The 21,729-nt window shown below is 41.0% G+C and overlaps 1 protein-coding gene across 1 annotated transcript in view; it reads right to left on the bottom strand.

The window, feature by feature from the left end:
* arap3 (ArfGAP with RhoGAP domain, ankyrin repeat and PH domain 3) overlaps positions 1–21,729 on the bottom strand; it is a 71,557-nt gene that overhangs the window by 12,344 nt on the left and 37,484 nt on the right. The window contains exons 13-27 of the mRNA XM_030061867.1: positions 21,309–21,394; positions 20,419–20,601; positions 15,283–15,424; positions 13,472–13,576; positions 12,506–12,662; positions 9,768–9,870; positions 8,961–9,159; positions 7,643–7,706; positions 7,248–7,411; positions 5,667–5,879; positions 3,833–3,938; positions 3,175–3,322; positions 2,977–3,045; positions 2,664–2,738; positions 1,548–1,665 (exon numbers count right to left, since the gene is read on the bottom strand). Of these exons, the coding sequence (XP_029917727.1) occupies positions 1,548–1,665; positions 2,664–2,738; positions 2,977–3,045; positions 3,175–3,322; positions 3,833–3,938; positions 5,667–5,879; positions 7,248–7,411; positions 7,643–7,706; positions 8,961–9,159; positions 9,768–9,870; positions 12,506–12,662; positions 13,472–13,576; positions 15,283–15,424; positions 20,419–20,601; positions 21,309–21,394 (1,932 nt within the window). The remainder of the gene's footprint in view (positions 1–1,547; positions 1,666–2,663; positions 2,739–2,976; positions 3,046–3,174; positions 3,323–3,832; positions 3,939–5,666; positions 5,880–7,247; positions 7,412–7,642; positions 7,707–8,960; positions 9,160–9,767; positions 9,871–12,505; positions 12,663–13,471; positions 13,577–15,282; positions 15,425–20,418; positions 20,602–21,308; positions 21,395–21,729) is intronic.

Consider the following 21,729-nt stretch of genomic DNA (forward strand, 5'->3'; position numbering starts at 1 on the left):
AAAAAACTTAAAGAGACAATAAACCCAGTAATTTTGAGTTCTATCTTTATCATCTATCAAGATTTGAGTTTCTGAAAGTCACCAACTGTAATAAAGTGGAGTTTTAATCCATTCCAGCAGGGCTGAGAGGTCTTTAGTTCCCCTAGAGCACACATGGGCAAAATAAGGCCCGGGGGCCAGATCCAGCACACAAGACAATTTAATCCGGTCTTTGGGCGTAAATCATGATTTACAGTTGAATGAAACCCCGCCGCTAAATTTATGTTTTTTTTGTGTAGAAAAAAAAATTATTTTGTGTCTTTCACAGAGCTGTTGTGCTGTGCACCAACAGCCCTGTAGATGGCAGCGTCAGAGATGAGTTGGGTTGAGCTCAACATGGCAGCTCCTCCCGTGCGTGTTGTGCGGGCGGCTCAAAGCTCAAAATACTATGAAGTCCAGTCTGCACAGAGCCCTGACCTCAACCCCATCCAGCACCTTTGGGATCAACTAGAACGGAGACTGGGAGCCGGGCCCTCTGGTCCAACATCACTGTCTGAGCTCACAAATGCTCAAAATTCCCACAGACACACTCCAACATCTGGCAGAAAGCCTCCCAGAAAAGTGGAAGCTGTTCTGCTGCAAAGGGACCAACTCCATATTGATGCCTCTGGATTTAGGATGGGAGGACAGAAAAGCTCCTGGAGGTGGACTAATACTTTTGTCCATATAGTGAATGAAATAGCAATAATAAAACAACTGATTAAAAAAGGAATTTGAAAAGGAAAAGTATGTGAACGAATCAGGCTCCTCCCCTGGTCTTCAAATCTCTATCCAGTAAGACCAGCTGACTCTCCACTACAGGTCCTACTGCTGCTGAGCTCACTGGCTAAAAACATCTTACATAGGACATCACTTACAGTAACAATAAACACTAGAATCATCAGGTTTGTTAGAGCATTCGTAAATTAGTCTTTTATTTTTTTTTTTTTACGCTTTATAAATATATAGATAAATCAAGCTCCTCCTTCATCCCATCAGGAAACAAACTGTTGAACTGATATAGCCACTTATGTTTAATATCACCAGCTTATCAGAACTCAGTGGATGTGCTGCCTCTGAGAAATGTCAGACCTTTATGCATTATTTTATCTTGAGCCGAGCAAATCACTGTGCAAGACGAGAAAACAAGTGAAACCTGGTTTGGGATGGAGTTCTCTTTAAGGTCAGTGTCTGATTACCTTCATCTGATAGACGTTCCCTCATTGCTTTGAAATGCATCGTAATTCTTGTTTCTTAGTAAATAACTTTTCTGCAACAGTAATATATGTAAATAAATATAGGTGGTTATGAGGAAGCTGGATGTTGTTTCACCCATCAGCTCTTCATGATGAAAACCTTCATGAGTGAATAAACTTCACAGAGGAAATGTTGGAATACAACAAACAACGGACACGCCAACGCGTTTGAACAATGGGATCCTTGTGCAGAAACGCTGCCGATGGACTGCAGCGACACAAATGCATTATGGGTAAACTGTGACCCAAGCATGAGACAGACAGCTGACTCACCCAGCTGTCCGTCCTCGATGGCCTCAAACGTCATCCAGACGTCTCGGTCCCCGGCCGGGACATTCCTCATGTAGAGAACCTGGTTGGTGAGTTCCTCAGCGCACATGGTGGGCGACACCTGGAGGAGTCGGAGGAGACACACCTGGAAATCAACCTCTGGGACTGTGCAGCGTGATGCACACACACAAGCATTAAACTGATGATACCGATTATTAGTTATCAAGGACACCGGAAACCAATACTTAGTGCCAATATTCATTTGTAGTAAATTTGAAAATTGCAGTGTCAAAATTTAGATGAATACAAATGCTACAATGCAAACCTTGCTCTGAATTAACAAATGTTAACATTAAATGTTAACATTATTATTTTAGTCAAATAAATGCAAAAAATTCATTGTTCAGGTGTTGTATTTGTTGTATTTATTGTATATTGTGTATTTATTTATTTATTGTAGTTGAGTACAATGGTGGAGTAGCACTCTTAATCTCAGTGTACAATGACAACAAAGGCATTCAATTCAATTCAATTAAAAAAGACAAAACAATAAAATCGCCATTAAAAAACAAAATAATAACATGAAAATCACCTGAAAGTTTGAAAAGAAAACAAGAAAACTATATTTCTAATTGTTAAAATGATGTATTTAAAATTTGCATCAGAGACACTGGATTGACATCAGATTTGTGTTTAAATCCAATAAAACCAAAATGAAAGCTGTAAAACGTCAAGTACTCCACATTAACACCATATTATCTGAAAACTTGCACCGTGTTTCAGGCGGGGAAGCTGAGTGGTTTTCATATCGGCCATCACACCGATCAAATTTATACCTACTACTGAAAAATTCTGAATATCGGCCCCCGATAACTGGTTGATTTCTGACGTACCCAGAGGTTAGTGCTTGCAGCATTAGTGGCAGTCGGCTGCAGTACTATGGCTACTACTACTATTACCAGCAACAATTATAGTACCAGTAGTAATATTAAATCACAGTTCATAACAAGGCAGTGCAAAAAAAAAAAAGAACAAAACAAACTTTCAGCTATAAAAAAGAAAAGCCTGGCACTGCTGACTCCAACATTTAAGCTGATTAACACTCAGAGAGTTACTTACTTTGAGAGTAATACAGCAGTCTGGTATCTTCATTTCCAAATACACCTCAATGATCAGATCACCAGCCTGGGACAGCTGCAAAGGAAACACATTGAGACTCATTTATTTAACAGGGTGTGCTGTGCTCACACGGAACAACAGGCATCTGGCACATTTACAGAAAAGTACCCATACCAACAGTTTCGGTGAACTAGGTTGTGATATTTTCATGCACTGCACTCTGGTAATTTATGTCACCCGTAAACACAAAGGTGTCATCTGCATACATGGGATGTTTTGTGTTTTCTCCGCAGTGTGAAGTGTGTGACAATACCTGAGTGTCCTTCCATGTGGTGATGAGGCTGATTTCCAGCTCGATCTGCGTCTGATGCTCCTCGTCAATCTGATTGATGTGATCAGAAATTAACCGTGGAATGATATGAAGGAAGTAGGTGAACAAAGTCAGTTATCAGGCTGATAAATTGACCCCGGTTTTTCCACCTGAATGGATTAACGTCAGCGTGATACTCACATCGAAGACGTACAGGTAGTTGTCTATGAGATCCTCCATGATCTTCACCTCGTGTTCTCCTTTACCGTCGGTCTGAAACAGACTGGGAGCGAAGAGCAGAGACAGGTTCTTGGTGCACATCTGGTTCAGATCGGCACATTTCTGGACCCTGAGAGGGACGGAGGAAGAGAGAAAAAGAAAGAAAGAAAGAAAGAAAGAAAAAGACAGAGAACAACAGGCTGCTTTGAGATGTGATCAATTAATCACTACTAGAGTTTTGACTGAGCCCAAAAATTTGCCCGAACAAGTGAAGCCCAAATTTGTCAGAGCATGTGCATTTTCTAAGCTATGTACCCCCCCCCCCCAAAATACCAGAATCCTTGCACATGTTTGCTTTGAGATGCTGTCGATGGGCTATTTGCCGACTGAATAGGTGGCAAACATCTAAACTATTTCTCTGGATAATATTTCACTGAATAATTTCCATCCAAAATCCATGGCATGCTTGGATTTTTCAATAGTAAGGCAAAAAACCCAAACCCCCGACCTAAATCAAACCCAATTAATAGTGTAGAGAATCAAGCCCAAACTGAATCCAGACTCATTCAAACCTAACCCTAAACCTCGACACCCACTGAGATCCAAAAAGTGATGTTGCTAATGTTGTGTGTGTGCTGACCGGTACAGGTGGCTGATGAGGGCGGCCAGCGTGGTCCTGTTGACTCTGGGAAGGCTCCGGATTATTTCCTTGTACCTGTCCAGCCTCTGGCTCCTCTGCGGGATTTCTGAAGACGAAGGGAAGGAAGACAGAATTAAATTTAAGGATGTGCGGCAAACCAAAAGAGGGTGTACAAAAGAAACTCTAAGTCGACTATTATGAAAGTGTTGTGAGATTCGATACAATCAGCTTTGTGTAAGGAAAGCTGTATGTGAAAGATGGATGGGAACCAAAATCATGCGAAGTATGTTAAAAAAAAAAAAAAAAGTCCATTGTTTGTGAAATATTCAACTGATCGGTTAACTGGAGATTAACCGTTCTTCCTGCCTGGGTGGGGACAAACAAGTTGGAAGAGCTCTGAAAATGATGTGCTCCTCTCTAGTACACTTTGTTGCTCTGTTCAGTTCTTTGTGGCGATTAGCTCTACCCCAAATAACTGTGCAGGAAATGTAGATTATGAGATTATGTAGATTATGAGAATCTCTCCTCGCAGACTTTCATTGTGAGCTCAAGACTGACTGCACAAAGCCAAGCCAACAAAATGACCTAAATCCTTTTTTATTCTGTAAATCACTGTTAAGACCACTGCTTCCCTCTTTTTTTTTTTTTTTTCATTACTTAGAAACAAGACTTACACAACGCCTGGAGCTCCAAGACAAGGAACACAAGTTTCCTAAAGATAAACAGTAGGGTTCCTACACCTTTTCCAGCACCTTGCGGTTGTGGTAAATTAAACTGTGTGCAAACCCAGGAACAGAGGCACAGATTTATCTACAAACCTGCCATTTACCCTTTTAATCCAACTAATAAATACATAGAATATCTAATAAATGTTCCTGTTCCAAAGTTTGTAGTGATAGGGAGAAACTAAACCAAACGCTGATAAGATGAGCCACTTTAGATATTTTCAGACAGGTAGGGAGGTAAGGATCAAATAGTCCTCACTGTGTGCTGCAAGCCTTCATGGTAAATCTGTATTTAAAAAAAGCCAGGTATTTCTGCTCCAACTGAAAAAAATGGGTCTACAATTTCACCATTTTACAGTATCTGATTTTGCAAAATTTGAGCTAAAATCCATGTGTGTTGGGAAATACTGAACATATAACTGGATACTGGACACTGGATTATTCTGCATGATGAGTGGGAGCTTTTTAAACTGAACCTTCGATGTAAAATTACAGACCCAATTGGAATACGAGTTTACCATGAAGCATGGAGGCAAAACTTTATTTATATAGCACATTTCATTCCAGGTGGAGTGTGAAATTTTTTTAAATGAATTCTACAATTTACTTGAGGCCACTGCGACGACCTCAGCACAAGTGTTATGTGGTCATATTTCCTTTTTCTAGTTAAAACTCTTCTAGAGTCACTGCAGTCGATCGTCCTCCTGGGATAAAAAGCTCCCTGCCTTTTCAATAATTCTTACATGAGGAAATCCAGTTTTAATTGTGGTGTTAATGTGCCTCTGGGAGGTGAGGTCAGCGTCCCGGATGACGCCCAGGTTTCTGACCTCTGACACTTTCCAGACATAGCGAAAGTGACAATTAAAAGAGATTTCCTGTCTGTTTGAAGACTTGAGAGTAAAACTTCTTTGTCAGAGGTTGAGGGAAGCACAAGGTGAGTGCTTGATACAAAAAATATGCATTATGGATGAAGTGTTCCTCTAAAATGACTGAGACAAGTAAATGAAAAAGTGATCAGACTCGAGACTAAGACCAAACTCAAGAACCAGAGCCCTTCATCAGTTTGACCAGACCCGTCAAACCAGAGGCGGGATGGTGTCCTGACTCACTGGCAGCTTCCTTCCACAGCGGGTGAAGGTCGGCCATGAAGATGGGGTCATCTATCTCTCTGAAGAACCTCTTCAGGACGTCCGTCACGTCCTCGATGAAGTGGTCTCCTATCCGCAGCTTGACGTTTCGGGCATCCTTGCGGAACTCCTCCATCAGAAGCTTGATCCTGGATTTTGCCCCGTTCTTCCGGTAGATCCCCTCGTGGCCCAGACCTACAGAGCATGGCCAGATCGTCAAACATCAAAAAAACACCAGTGCATCTGCTTTCTCTGACCAGATTAACTCTTTGTGTTTCAGTGTAATGCAATGGACAAAGTATTTACAATGTCTATAGACAGGGATGCACTGATCGGCTATCCGGCTACAGGTTTTTCCATCAATCTCTGATCTATTTATTTGCCACCCTGCCTCAAGTTAATTTATACAACGTGACATAAAGATGTTTTTGCTTTGAGCATTGTCTACCATTTACAGTGCAACGCAGGGTTTGAAAGCCGCTGGATAGCAGGTACATATGTCTGCAATCTGGGATTATTTTAAACTGGAGACCGAAAGCAGTCAAACAGCCTCTTTCTCCCTGACAAAGTTCAGTGGGTTGTGCTACACCAGTGGGCTAAGTATTGCTTAAAATATTGCTTCCAAATTAGGCTAAATTTGGCGAGGGAAAATCTGGCATTGCCATTTCCAGTGGGGTCCCTTGACCTCTGACCTCCAGATCTCTGAATGAAAATGGGTTCTCTGGGCAGCCACAGCTCTCCCCTTTGCAGACATGCCCACCTTCTGCTAACTCAACACCCAGAGCTGAGCTGCATCTCAAAATTTATTTAAGGTTCCCAGCTTTCAGATGATGTTTACCTCTTCTATGTGGAATCTACCACTGACCTCTTATCTCGCCCTGAAAATCTACTATCCCTGAAGTAAAATCAGTCTTAATAACAGGATTGGAGCGGCAGACGTTAAATTATACTGTAACTGCATAGCTTAAGGGAATAGCCATATTCCTTATTTGTTGAAAAGCTGCATTAAAGCCACAATTTTCCTACATGGTGTTCAAGATAAGGCATCACAAGGTATCACCGTGCTTCAAAATGTTGAATTCTTACAAAGAAAATTCAAGGTCAAGAAAATAGTTTTCAAAACAGTGTTTGTTCTGAAGTATCAGTACTGGCCTCAGGCGCGTTCAGACTACGTATCAAAGGAATATTTTGCAGCTAACCGTATGGAAAGCCAAGAATAAACATCAGTTCTAGCTATGAAGCAATTGTGTCTTTTATTTTTGTGCAAACTTACATGGCCAGTCTATAAAAAATGCAAATAAAGAAAGAAACAAACAAACAAAAAGCAAAGATGACACCAATCCGAGGCTTTATGGTACCTTTATACACATCAGTATTTAATAATGACTCCATAGAAGTTTTAAAGTGATGCTATTAGGTGCCTGGTAGCTAATAGCTCCTAAAATATTGAAACGCCCACAACGTGACCGTTTTGAAGAGAAAAGATAATTTGCCATCAGAGGTGACCAAGCCTGCACCATCCATCTATTCTAACGTCAGAGTAATGTCGTCGGTTCCTCTCACCATACTGGGTGATGAAGGCGATGCAGCTGTCCACGATGATGGGAATGTCGTTTCTGCTGAGCTGCTGTTCCCTCAGGGTGTTCCCCCTCCCTCCGGCTGCCCTCTGGATGTCCGAATACCACAGCGAGAAGTCGGTTCGACCCATTCCCTGGAGATGGAGCGTCCTGACACGGAAAGCAAGAAGGATTTTATTATTTTAATGAGTTTGCTACAGCATATCCAACAAGCATAGACACCTTATCATTTAATGCAGGGATTTAGGCATTCAGCAGATTTGTTTTTGTAAACTACAGAAACCTGCTAGTCTTAATCTGCCAATATGCCAATTTTCACTCTTTCTTACCCAAGCTATACCGCTATTCAGCTGAATTTCAGTAACATTATACATATCTCACCTTCCCTTTTCAACTAAAACCAGGATGTCCTTCTTGTCATGACTGTCGTTCTCTGACGCGATACCTTCAACACAAAGCCAGATGTGTTAGCAGCAAAAACAACAACAAATCAACACTTTATTGAATCATAAACTCAGTCAGATGGATCAGTAATGAAACAATCAGCTCCAAGGCAGAGACAGAGCACAGAAATCAACCGGGTCTGTTCATTAAAAACATAATCAGCCGTTCGTGGAGCTGAAGACGTCCAACATGGCTGCCAGAGGGCGCGTTGTGCTGCTCGGTGTCGCATAAATAGTTGAAGTTATTATATTTTGATCTTGGTGATCAATTCCCTATTTCTTTTCTGTCTAGACCAGGGGTTTTCAAACTTTTTATGTTAAGGACCAACAAGTTTCAATAAGCCACAAACGCCCACTTAATTTTTTAGATTTTGTCCTCTAACGATAATAATAATAACAATATTAACAACAACAATAATAAAACAACAGCAAAACTAATAACACTAATGCTACTGCTACTCGTACTACTCCTAATATAAAAATAATTTTATTTATAGAGCCCTTTCCAAAATCAACATTACAAAGAGCTTCACAAAGGCAGCATCAAAATAAAATAAAATTAAATTAAATTAAATAAACAAGTCTAAATACATCAAGCTATAAACTCATCAGGTTAAAAAAAACAAAAACAAAAAAAAACAATAGGGACCCTCACATCAAGAGATATTTTGGTTTGTGGCTGCATTTGGACGCTTTGCACTAAAATAGTGCAGTTTTGAAATACAAGAAACCTGATTCAGCATCAAGGACCTGGCCTTGAAATGGATCACTGGTTGTCTTGTAATTTTTTAGGATGACAAGAAATTTATAGATTTTTTGTTGTCAATTTTTGCAAATTTTCATGTAATTTTTACAATTTTTTTAGTAATGTCCCAATAATTTTTTTTGTTTGTTTGTTTGTTTGGTTTTTTTTTTTTTGCAAATTTGCTTATTGTCATTCTACCATGTGGATTTGCAGGTTACAAGGAGTTAAACTGTTTCGATGTCGTACTTGAACACGGACACATCGTAATGAGATTAAACCAGAGAGAAGAAAATGTTAAAATGATGCCTCATACATTTTCTTCATACAAACAATTTCTAGTGAATTAAATTTGCAGTGAAATTAAAATGGAAGAGAAAACCCCTGGTCTGGGCTTCAAACTCAGTCTCAAAAGTGAAAATCAAAAGGTTCTGTTTTGCTCTGAGGGGGTCAACGGGAGGTCCAGGACCCCCTGCTGTGTCGGACCGGAGGCGAACGGGACCCGGGTACTCACTGAGCTCCTGCAGCCGGTTCAGGTTGATGATGTCCTCGGCCGCTCCGTCGTTCCCGGGGCAGATGAACAGGTTGGACTTCTGCAGGACGAAGTAGGCCTCCTTCCACTGCTGCGGGTCCAGCATGGCCTTGTAGCGCAGCAGCCCGACCCGCTCAAACTCCCGGGTCAGCAGGCAGTGGCAGCTCAGCGGCGTCGCGGCCTGCAGGGGGCGAGCAAGAGTAAGTGGCACAAGACTGGGACTAATGACTTCCCACTCGGGACGGCTCTTGGTTTCCCAATTTCCTAACAGTCACCAAGTTGTGGAATGAAACTATTCACATATCCCCTGACCTACGACGCCGGTGCAGTAGGGAGGAAAAAAAAAATTACAGAGCCGGGTGGGGACATAACTAGGGACATAAAAACAAATTTTTGTTTTGACAGAACTCAGAATTTTTGAGTACATTTTTTAGGGAAAAAAAAAAACAAACTTGAAAATGTAGATATTATACAGTCACAAATTTGCAAGAATTTTGCCAGTAAAATTTACCACTTAAATCTCACCAGAGTATTTTTAAGTTTTTTTCAGCTCAAAAATACTGCCATATGTGAATATACCTAATTCTAATTTAATTTTAAAACTCCTATTTTTGAGAATTATTTACCTATAATGTACAAAATTTTGGTAGCTGGTATGGTAGTTATATTCTATTGTGACATTCATGTGTTTGCTGTATCATGGTTTTTGTTTGGCATCACATCAGGTTTTTTCAGGTGAAAAAATATAAGAATCGAAATAAAAAATAAAAAAAGGAAGTATGTTTTTACCTTCCCGATGGCCTTGGTCCAGCTGTGCAGGGCGTCTGGAGTCTCCAGACCAAACTGGTAGAGTTTCTCTGAGGTCAGGTAGAGCTCAAAGGTGTAGCGGAACCTGACGGCACAGGAAGGAAGATAAGAGCAAAATAAGAACAAAACATCTCATATATGGTGCCAGCAGGCGTTTCCATGCGCTGATAAAGACATTGGATCAGTGCTGCTGAAAGACAGGGCTGTCCGTTTGAGCTGCTCGGAGTACATTTACTCAAAATACCAATATTCATTTTTACAGACAGCTGCCTTTACATTCACCTGGATAACTAGGCGATTTGCCCTTGTGCGGAGGTTGGCCCACTTCTCAAATATCGTGTAAATGAGAAAGACGGTTTCTACAAGCAGCCCCCCCCCACCACCACCCACCCCCCACCCCCAGAGCAGTTTTGTGTTTCTCACCCTGCATGTGGGATTATTATTCCAAAAAGCAGATGTTACCAATTATTTTGAGATTTTAAAACTCAATGCCAGAAAAAAAAAAAAAAATCATAAAATCCTTCTTCCCATGTCTCAGCATTTGTAAGACATTTGAAAAATTGATTTAAGACATTTTAATACCAATTAAAGCATTATTTTAACAATCTGTCTGTCAGGGTTTTGGCTCTTCCACATGACGATGCAGCCATAAAATTCATTCAGTAACTACTCTAATATATACAGTAACTTACATTTATTAAAGGAAACGTCGTGACATTTTAAAACAAATTCATAAAAAGTGGCAAACACAGCAACTTTACAAGCTTTTCCTGTTTTTCTTGCGTTTTTCACGAGCTGGAGGTCACAAGGAGAGCAGTTATAAAAAAACAACATGTGGGTCTATTTTCAAAATGTTTCTGCATGTCAGCTGTCAAACTTTCACGGCAAATTGGATTTACTAATTCAAACTGACTTACAAACGGACGTATTTACATCACATTGGTTTAAGGAACTCACTCAGAGATGCAGGAAATTGAATGAATTCAACTCAGTTTGTGCTCCGATCTGCCTCGTGCAATTACCAAATGATTCATAAGGACTTCAGGGTTAATCTAGGCTTCATTTTTTAAGGTGATTTTGCAACGTTTTCTCTATTTTTGCACTTTTTTCCACAGATTTGAGACACTGGGGAAGTCATTGACCATTAAAGGTGCACTGCTACTTGAAAGTCGATTCAAGTAAAGACAAAAAACGTGAAATAAAGGTGTCATTTATGAAGTGAGTCAAAGCACGTTGAGAAAAAACACGAAGCAAATTTTACAGCTGTGAATTTTTCACTCAAGCTGAAAAATATAATCTCACATAAATTCATGAACGACGCAAATTTCTCCAGTTCGCTTCATTCACAATGCCTCGCGCAAATTCATGTCTATTTGCATCTTTGTGTTGATTGTACGTGTAGTGTGTAATTATTTTCTTGAAACTGAATTTATATCAGTACGTTCTAGTGTTTTTTAGTAAAATCCAACACAAGCCACAGGTTGTTTTGTTAAAGTCATTTTTGACTGTAACGTTGGGCGGGATGAACACGCAATGAACACATGAATGGAGACGTCTGCGGTGACAAAACCTGCGAGGGAAGCTGCTTGGGTCTGACAGCAGCACTTGGTTCATGTCGATCCTCCACAATGGCAGGAAACAGGAGGCGGAGGTTCACGGCAGCAGGTGCTGCTCGCTCGGGAGCGGCGGCAGGAAATCTTCATCGGTGACGCTGACGGCTGCACGTGACGTCATCGATGTGGAGCGAGCGGCTGATTTAATCCACAGACTCACCGTCAGCTTTTACATCTCTGCTGCTGCTGCTTTACTGATTTGTTTTTTTCCTGCTCCTTCATTAAAAGTTATTTTTTACTCGTGGTGCTTTCTGTTTTTTCTTGTTTTGATATATTTGACGTTTGATTTTAAGTTATTATTGCATTTTTTAAACACTGCAAAGATAAAATGTTCCTAAATACTACTGAAGATTTTTTGTGCCTTTAATTTCAGTTTTATTCATTATCATAGCACTTAGCATACTGTCATGAGGAAGCCCAGTCAAGGACAACATTTGACTGGGCTTTAAAACTGCACAAATCATGTATAAAGTGAATAACAACATGCTTCCAGAAAGTATCCAGAAGATGTTCCAGATCAGAGTGAATAAATACCAACTGCGAGGGAGTTGCATGTTCAAAAAAACAAAGGCAAGAACAAATGTACAACAAAGATGTATAACAGTAAAAGGTGTAAATTTATGGAATAATTTAGAAATAGAAATGAAATTATGTAATACGCTTAATAGATTAAAAAAGCTATTTAAAAATAATATTATTAGTAAATATAAAACAAAATTATGAACACTAGTGTACTTATGGACTGCCTTGGGACCCTTATTTTTGTTTTTGTGTCATTCATTTACTTTATTTTATTATTTAAGTGAGCTGACAAAAGCTTATTAATGTAAGAAGGATAGGCAAAATAAGTTAAGGCTTTAGCCTATACCTTTTCGGTCAGTGTTTATTTGTATATATTATATATTTGTTTTGGTTTTCCACTGAAAGGAAATGAAATATTATTTATTGTTCAAATATTTGTGCATAAGATATTGTCTGTTCATAGGTGTATTTGATTTCTGCCGCTTGAAAATGACCGAAATAAAACATTCATTCATTCATTCACTCATTCATTCAACATCCAGGTAGGTTATTTAAAACACAGCACAGTCCATGTTGGCGGTCTACCTGTCGATGAAGCCGTTGTTGTTGTTGCTGCCGTCGGGCCGGCTGACGCCCAGACACACGATGTCTTTGACGCTGATCTGCATGCTGGGATCGGAGCAGCGGTCCGACTCGTAGAAGAGCAGGGATTTATCCACCGTGCACCAGAACTTCTGGAAGTCTGGGCGAACAAACGACACGAGAGAGGAGATTAGAGGAGAGCAGAGCAGTGGTTTACAACATGAACATTACTGTAGGCCGCATTCAGACGCTTTTCCCAAACTTTTAACACAATAAATCTGAATCAGCATCACTGATCTGGCCTCTGAATATATCTATCTACATAGAAATATATTGTAAATACAGTTTTCTTGATTTTTTTTTGCTCATTATTCTGGTAATTTCCGTGTGTCTGGGAGGTTTCAGAGGGTAAAGTCCCTTTTCTGACATTTTAAGACCCAAGATGAGCTCAGTATTCTGTAACTGGGTGTAAGCAGCTGAGCTTTTTTTTTTTTTAAAAACCCTGCACCTCCACCATCATTAACATAGAGCCTCATGTAGACTCTCAGTTTCATTTCAGATGCAAATGTTTGCACAAACAGCAGCTTCAAGCCCCAAATCAACTCCAGAGGAACGTTAGCAGACACCCTGAACCACGGCTCAGTCAGCTCACACCCAGGGTGGCACAGATCCGCTGGGTTTTTTTTTTTGTTGTTGTTTTTTTGGTGGATGACATGACAGTGTGTGTGTGTGTGTGTGTGTGTGTGTGAGACCAAAGTGAACAACATTACAGCCACAGAGCGAACAGCGCTGGGATTTCTGTCCAGTAAACCCACTTTGTTCTCTAACAGGCCTTTATTCTTTATTCCTGCAGCAGCACTGAGAGGGCAAATTCCTCTGGTAAACCTGTGCCAGCACCCCTCCCCCCTCCCCCTCCCCCTCCCCTCTCCCCCGACCCGACAGCCCCCCCTCCCCTTTGTAGTCGCCTACCTTCTCTGGTTTTCCGGGATAAAGTGCCTTTGTTCATGGAGCCGGACTTGTAGAGGTAACCAGAGTGAAGGACGGGCTGCATGATCTCATCATACACACTGGGATCTAATGGAGGACAGGAAAACAGAACAGAGACGAGTAGATAACAGTGGAACTGATTCAGAGAGAGTAGAAATGAGAACAAACAGAAGAGAGTAGAATGACGAAGGGACAGTAAGAAGAGACAAGGAAGAGAGAAATACAACAGAGGAGAAAAGAATATCAGGATAGAAAAGAAGAACAGAACAGAACAGATGAGAACAGAATAGAACAGAATAGAATAGAATAGAATAGAACAGAATAGAATAGAACAGAATAGAATAGAATAGAGTGCAGAGGTGTAATAACCAGAGCAGACAGAGGTTTTCCAGCCTGATCAGCCGCTGAATATTTCTGTCAGACTGAACAATGTTCATGTTTCAGCTGCAGGCTCGTTTATCAGAAAACCTCCCACACACATGCACACACACACACACACACACACACACACACAACCTGTTACACACTAGGAACACCTCGGTGAATGACCCATTCATGGCCCCACGCTGCAGCTGACACTTCCCTGATTCTGATTTTTCTCCTGAGCAGCAGAAAGTCTCAGTTCTTCCCTTCCCGTCTGGAAAAAGTAAAACCTGACACTCGCTGCGTCCCGTCCCGGCACGCGAGCGCCGCGCCGCACGCTGCGTGTGCGCCGGGTTTCAGTGCCGCCGCCGGCTCTGAGCCACCAGACGCTGCTCACTGAAGCACAGCGGCGAGATAAAAGCTTCCCTGAGGAAGATTTCAGCCTCACATCAGAGCATCAGAGAGGCCGACCTCAGCCGACCTCACACTGCACACACACACACACACACACACAAACACAATGACATTATTCTTTATCATTATTCTGTTATTTTTTACATTAACTGTGTAATCATTTCATCTGTAAAGTCAAAGTGATGCGTTCAGACTTCTCCCTCAGTCTGACCAGTGGAAAAAAAACCAAAAAGACAAATTAAATAAAAAATAATGATAATTTTATAAAAACATGAATGGAGAAAATTAAGCAAATCTTAGCATTTGTGAAGCCTGCCAATATTTGTCATTTTTACGTGATCAGTGACTAAAACTATTACTTAATTCATCCATCGACAAATCGATTAAACAATATTTCTTTTTTCAGAACCAGTTCCAATATTGTTTTTCATGTCTACTGCAGATTTTATTCACTGATGAGACATTTTCATGAGGATTATTATACCAATACAAAAAACAACAAGGCCTGGTACTCATTTTTAAAAATTAAACATTTCTTTTCTTGTTATTTTTCAACTTGAAAGTAGATCCGGCAAGAAACGTCCTCACAGTATCCTTCCACCGTAAAGAAACAACCTGATCGTACTTGAAAAATTAATTGTAATTGCACAAAAAATGGGAACCAGGACTTGTTGTTTTTTTAGCTTGTCATAATCTTCTTAGTTGCTGTTGGTTTATGTGCTAAAAGTGTTTTGCTAAAGAAAATAAGTCTGTACTGTTTATGTTTCCTGAACAGCAAATAAACAAAGTGTTAGGGAAGGGTGCTAAGGGAATGAATGGAGAGATAAATATCCAGTAAAGATTTCACCACCATGTGGACTCAGATCGCACCTGGGGAACTACACAACACACACACACACACACACACACACACACACACACACACACACACACACACACAACACTAAAGGTCAGTCTAGCTTTGAGAGCATGATTGACAGCTGGGAGGGAAACCCTGAGGTGGCGTCAGGCCTCACCTGAGGCTCCAGGTGGGAGCGGCTCCCCCGGGTGATGCTGCTCGAAGCCGTTGGAGTCGGCAAGACGAGCCGCCTCCGCCTCCGTAAAAATCTGAGTGACGGTTTTCAGGAGGTTCTGCTCGGTTACAGCGGTACACAGCACCTGCAGGACACACACACACACACACACACACACACACACATAGACACACACACACACACAGAAAGAGGACAGGGTGAAACAGGGAGACGGGACATGGCGGACACTCTCCGCTCTGAAAGCTTTCACCGCCAGAGGAAACTGAAAGTCCCTCCATTCAGCCTCTAAACCTTTTATCTGCTCTCTGCTGTGACTGTCCCCGTTTCAGAGCTCACACACACACACACACACACACACACACACACACACACACACACACTCAGGGACAAAGGGGTCTGCGGGAGGTGGTGGGGGTGGAAGATGTCCTTAAATTCTTTACTTTAGGGCGTGCAGCTCAGGCACACCGCTCCACTCAGCATGAGGGTCCAAACATAAATGAAAGAAAAATAAATAAAAAATATAACAGCATTTTAAAAAGAAAAAAAAATATGGTATTTCCGTTTTTACAGTATATACAGTATATATATCTATTAAAAGTAAAAGTTCTGCAAAGTGTTCCTTCAGTATAAAAGTTCTGCAGTATCCTCAGTAAAATGAAAATATATACTTTTTGTTTCTGTTAATAATGGAATGGCCCATTCCATGTTTGCATGTAATGTGTATATTGTTAAAATGATCAGTAATCACTAATCATTATATAGTTTGGTGTCACAGCGATGTCTAGGGAATTAACCCTTTCAAACCTGCCCAAATTCACTCCAAATTCATAAAAAAAAATTACTAGGACATTAATAAAAGATGATCCAAAAAACAAAACAAAACAAAATAAATAAATAAATAATAAATACGAATAAAAAATAAATAAATACCAAGTAATAATAAATAGCAATCAGCAAAATTAATACGTAAATAATAGAATACCGTATTGACCCGAATAAAAGACGACCCTGATTTTAAGACGACCCCTCTTTTTCAAGACCCTTTTTTGGAAAAATACTTTTTATATGGACATTCTGCCAGGAGGGGACTTACCATTAGGCAAAACTAGGCGGTGGCCTAGGGCCCCAAGTTCCTGAGGGCCCCATAAAACTCCTCATACACTTATGGTTAATACAGTTATTACTTATTTGCGCACATTAATTATGTTTTTGATTAAAATACTTTTGCTAAAATGCCAGCAGAATGCTTATCGTATTATGTGTGTCTCGGGGCCCCTGTTTTGTGTGTTGTCCTCTCATCTCAGAGGGCCCCATGCCTGCCTTTGCCTTGGGTCCCAAATTTCTTAAATCCGCCACTGCATTCTGCAACACCAGCCCATGCTAGCTTTAAACTCAGTGCGGGCTATGTTGAGCTCTGTGGCAACTTCAAGTGCTTTTTGCTGCATCACAGCCCTTGTAACGGGCAGTCCTTCACTACGTTTCTCATTCACAAAATTGCACACCCTCCTGTCAGTCTCGTTGAATCGACCAGTTTTTGGACCACGAAAAGCCCTCCTCTGGCTGTGGGCATTTTTTTTTTTTTTAGCTCTTCTTTCTGAGACCGCCACCGTCTCACATTGCACTCAGAGCCAGGGTTAAGGGATGTTTATTTACCTTGACAGTTTCGGAGGTAACTTCAGAAAGCGTCCAACTGACAGCCGGAGCGGCATGTCAGCTGGCTGCTACATTCAACCGGGTAATCGCGCTTCGCATTAAACGATTTTGCGGAGGCAGGAGGAAAGTTGCATGATTTACGTTGTATCCACGTTCGTGCGCTGCGTGCGTGACCGTTCATGTGCTCGTGCATGAACGCCCGTACCGTGCTGGAGCACACCCCTTCCAACCGTGCCAGAGCGGGGGAAGTGTACACATTCAAGCATGGAACATATGCAAGTACAATACATGTGTATTTGCTTAGACCCCCAATATAAGACGAGGGCGTTTTTTCAGGGCATTTTCAATGGAAAAAATATCGTCTTATATTCAGATCAATACGGTATTTGCAAAATTCGCAACTGATTACGTGAAAATTAGCAAAAAACAAAACAAACAAAAGTATTTAAGCTCAGATGAGGGATGCAGTGTCGGGTTCCTTGTGTTTGTGTAAAATTATAGTGAAGTTGAAGTATTCCTCATGTTGCTGAGGGCCCCCTGGAGGACCCTTAAGGGCCCCTGGAGGTCCCAGGACCACGCTCTGAGAACCCCGGGCCAGTTTACACCCTGAAAGCGAATCACATCTGATGTTTTGGACAATATTTCTGCAAAGTAACGAGTGACTGACTCTCCACCTGCAGGGTTTTATCTCAGTATGTTCTCTTGCTGCGCTGCTTATTAGATTATCCTCAATAATCTGTCTGTTCTATTCTTACACACATTTTCCTCGCTGCCATAACCCAGTTTGCATCAGGAAGCCGTAACTTCAGCAGAGCGTCTGCAGGAAAACCAGCACAAACACTCGACTATGGCTTCAAATCCAGTGGCTCAGCCTGCCATTCACGTTCTTATGGTCTCTGAAATATAATATTTTCATGCTCGTTTCATGAAATTAAAAAAACAGAGACAAAAAACAGCTGACTGCATTAGGATGAGCGGTCTACAGTCTAAAACTAGACTCCAGTCCATCACATGTAAATCCACACGTGATGAACACACGTCTCTGTCTATTTTTAGATACATACATATCTAAAAATAGAAAAAATATACATATCAATAAATACAGTTTTCTTATGATTATTTTTTTGGCAAATTTTCTGGTAATGTTTGCTGTTTTTCTGTATTTGTTTTACTATTTTTATGGTGATTTTTTTTTTTGCTTTTTTGCTCATCGCTGTTTTTCCCTTGGTGCTGAGGGAAATCCAGTGAATTTGCTTCCACTGAAGTTTATGGTCTTTTCTAAAATTACAAATGGTTTTTTTTTTTGTAATTTTGACTAACTAACTAATTTAAAATAAATAAATAAAAAACAAAAATTAAGACAAAATTTAAAAACTTGTTTTTATAGTATAAAATAAAGAAAGAATAGAAACTAGAAAATTCCTGCGCGGAAATTTTGAGAGTGCCTCGGGGGCCGTTGCTGGGGGGCTGTTACCGGGGGGTGCGCGTCTGACCTCTGTCTGAATCACTAAAAAGTAAGAATAGTGATGTATGAACAAAGTGAATTACATTCAGCTGTGTGGTGTATGTGCGTGGAAGAGTGTGTAGAGTGTGCATTATGTCAATAAATGTCCTCACAAGGATATAAAGACAGGAACATGTGTGTCTGTGTGTGGGCATGTTAGTGTGCACATGTGATGCTACTTCCCATTAAAAACTGAAAAAGCTCTCTAAATTGAGGATGATTCTTCAACAAGGACTGATCAAAAACTATCAAAGTTGACCAATACATTCATACATTCTTGAAAAGCCAAGACTTTTGTCAACGCACGCTTTGGTGTATAATTTGTATGAGTGCGCTCAAAACTGTGGGAGGAGGAGCAAACCGAAATTTGACAGAAGAACAATGCAACATGTACGTGCACTGCTGTTGCTAGGCAACATTGACAGAAATGCCGGTCAGAGAGCAGATGTTGTGCTTGGCGAAGCACTTACTCTGGGCCAATTTGTGCCAAAACGGTAACTCCTATCAGAAAACTGAGCAGACGCTGAGCACCACAAGGGGTTCCTAAAGCACTGTGTGTATTTTTGTGCTCCTAGGGTGTAAAATGTGAACAGGAGAGCGATGTAAAAAACAGTGAAAAACAGAAACGGCTCGGTTCTTCTCCTGAAAAATAACATTGAAGCCTATTGGGGAAAATGAGGAGGCATGTTGTCTTTGGAGGCTCGTCATTCAAATTCTGTTGGTCTCACGGTAAAAGTAGATGCATCGTGTGAGAGAGGACATAAATCTCTACCACTTTGGAAAAAATGATGTGCGTGCCTCAAACTATGTGCCCGTGAGGGCGATTTTCGTTTTATTATTTTGGATAATCCTCACCCCAGCTCCCCACTCTGTCAGTTAGAGCCGTACTCTAGCCGCTTAACGACTTCCACATACACACACACTGAAAACTGAAGAAAAGGCGGGAAAATATGTCAAACTTTAAACTGTGATTTTATAAAAAAAACGGTAAGGTGTTTGAAAATACCCCCTTACACCAAAAATAGTCCAAGTCAATGTCACCTTTTTAAAGTTTGATTCCCGTTTCTGTGTGACTGTATGATCGAGATATGTGGCTTCAAAGTCCCTATTCATTTCTAATGGGATTTTTGCAAAACTTTGTTCACGATGTTTGTCACCATGGTAACGCCTAACATTACCAAACTTGGACCAAACTTAGTCCTGAGGATTCTGGTTCAGACAACGTTTGAACCATGTTTTTACATTAAACTTTGACCGAGTTGTGTGGCCCCAAAGTCCCCATTCATTTCCTATTGGAATTTATGTTGCCATGGTAACTGCGATCGTAACCAAAATTTGCAGGCTAGGAGATCTGACCAAGCCGCACATTTCGTACATTGACTGTGTCAAGGTATTCTCAACGGTGTAGGAGTACGGGCCTTGTGAAATTTGCGCCATTCATTGTGGATGGGACATTAGCGCAGTTTTTTGGAATTTTTGTCGCCATGGTAACTCCAGTAATGTAGAGAAAGAGGGAATTTCCAGAGAGTTGACAGTGTACAGGAAAACATTTTGGATTACTGCACTTTTCATTTTAACGAAAGTGGACAGTGGAATATTGAACATGGCATCTCAGGACTGTTATTTTGAAAGAAAATGCACGTGTAACTGTGGCGGAGGCAGCACCATGTCGGCTGCATGCAGCTCTTTGAGATCCAGACTTGGAGGATTTAGTTTCAAAGAAGAACGCTAGCTCCTGCTTTGGCGGTATTTTGGCTTTAACGTCAGAGGACGCGGAGAGCCAAAGGATTTAAATGAAGCCATACACCATCTTTGCTGCGATGGTGTTAACAAGCCCTCCACCCCGTGAGAGTACACTATCTTCTATCATGAGATTTGGGCGGGACAATATCGTGATATTAAATTTTGGGTCTGCTCTCGTCTGTGTTTTTTGGGGATGTCCTGCTGTGACGGCGTCGGACCTTGAGCAGCTCGTCCTGGCTGCCGAAGCCGGGGTGGGCCCGTCTGAAACGCCCCTCTCTGTACTTCTGGGTGATGAACTCGCGGCGCTGCTCGGGCGTGGCGTCGCAGTCCAGCTCCTCCGACAGAGACAGCCGGGACGCCCAGAACTCGTTGGCCCGGTCGTTTCCCAGCATGATGAAGAGCTGCAGCACAAAAACACATTAATATCCATACAACACAACAAAGGAGAAGAGTTCAGGCTGAGCAACAAGACAAATCTCTTTCTGAAATGTTATTTTATTTCAAAGGTTCCCTAAAATCTCTGTGATTTTTGAATTGTATATTTTCATAATTAATGTTTTACATTTTCTATATACTTTGTGTTATTTAACTGCCATTTGTTTGGGTTGTTTTGGGCCTCATTTCTACTTTTTATGCTTTATTTTGTTCCCGCAACAGCAATAAATCAGCACCAAATAAATTATTAGAAATTTTTTTTTTTTTTTTTAGTTTATAACTAAACTGAATATAAAGATGGACACTTTCTGGGCTTCTGCTCGCCACACCTCGTCCCTGGATACTGGAACCTGACTGATATATCATCTGGCTGATATTATTGATTGATTTTGGCTCATCAAACATCAAATATATGTAAGTAAAAGACAACAGAATACCCAGAACTGCTGAGGCTCGACATGAAACTGATGTAAAAATTTCAAACATGGAAATTTTAGATGAATTCCAGGTTGAAGATTCAAGTTTGGCTTCTTCTTTATTCTCCAGGGGCACAGAGCTCAAAACCAGGGCAGGTCACACAGTGGAATACGACAGATAGTGTTTCAACCCCCTCCACACACACACACACACACACACACACACACACACACCTGCACACACACTACACCTTTACCTGCACAATCTCGTTGCTCCAGACGCTGGTGTCCAGTTTCAGACTCTGAACTTTGGAAACCATCGTCCCCAGTCCTCTGTGCTGCCCTGCAGGCACACACACACACACACACACACACACACACACACACACACACACACAATGGAGGACAATCAGTCTTATGTCACTGACAGTCCTATTGTCCAGGTAACAGGACACTGATCATAACAGGCTGCAGTGATCTCACCTGCTGTTTGTTTGAACCACAGAGGAAAACTTCACTTTGCTAGATTTTTGGGTTTGGTTCGTTTAAATCAGGCATTTCTAAACTCCAGCCTGCAGGCCATTGGCTAATCTCAGAAATATTTAAATCTACAGTGAAGATACCGGTATCATGAAGCTATAGATGACCTGAGGAATCCACTGGTACCATCATGTCATA

This window comes from Myripristis murdjan, chromosome 10, assembly GCF_902150065.1.
Source record: "Myripristis murdjan chromosome 10, fMyrMur1.1, whole genome shotgun sequence".
NCBI classification, from domain to species: Eukaryota; Metazoa; Chordata; class Actinopteri; order Holocentriformes; family Holocentridae; genus Myripristis; species Myripristis murdjan.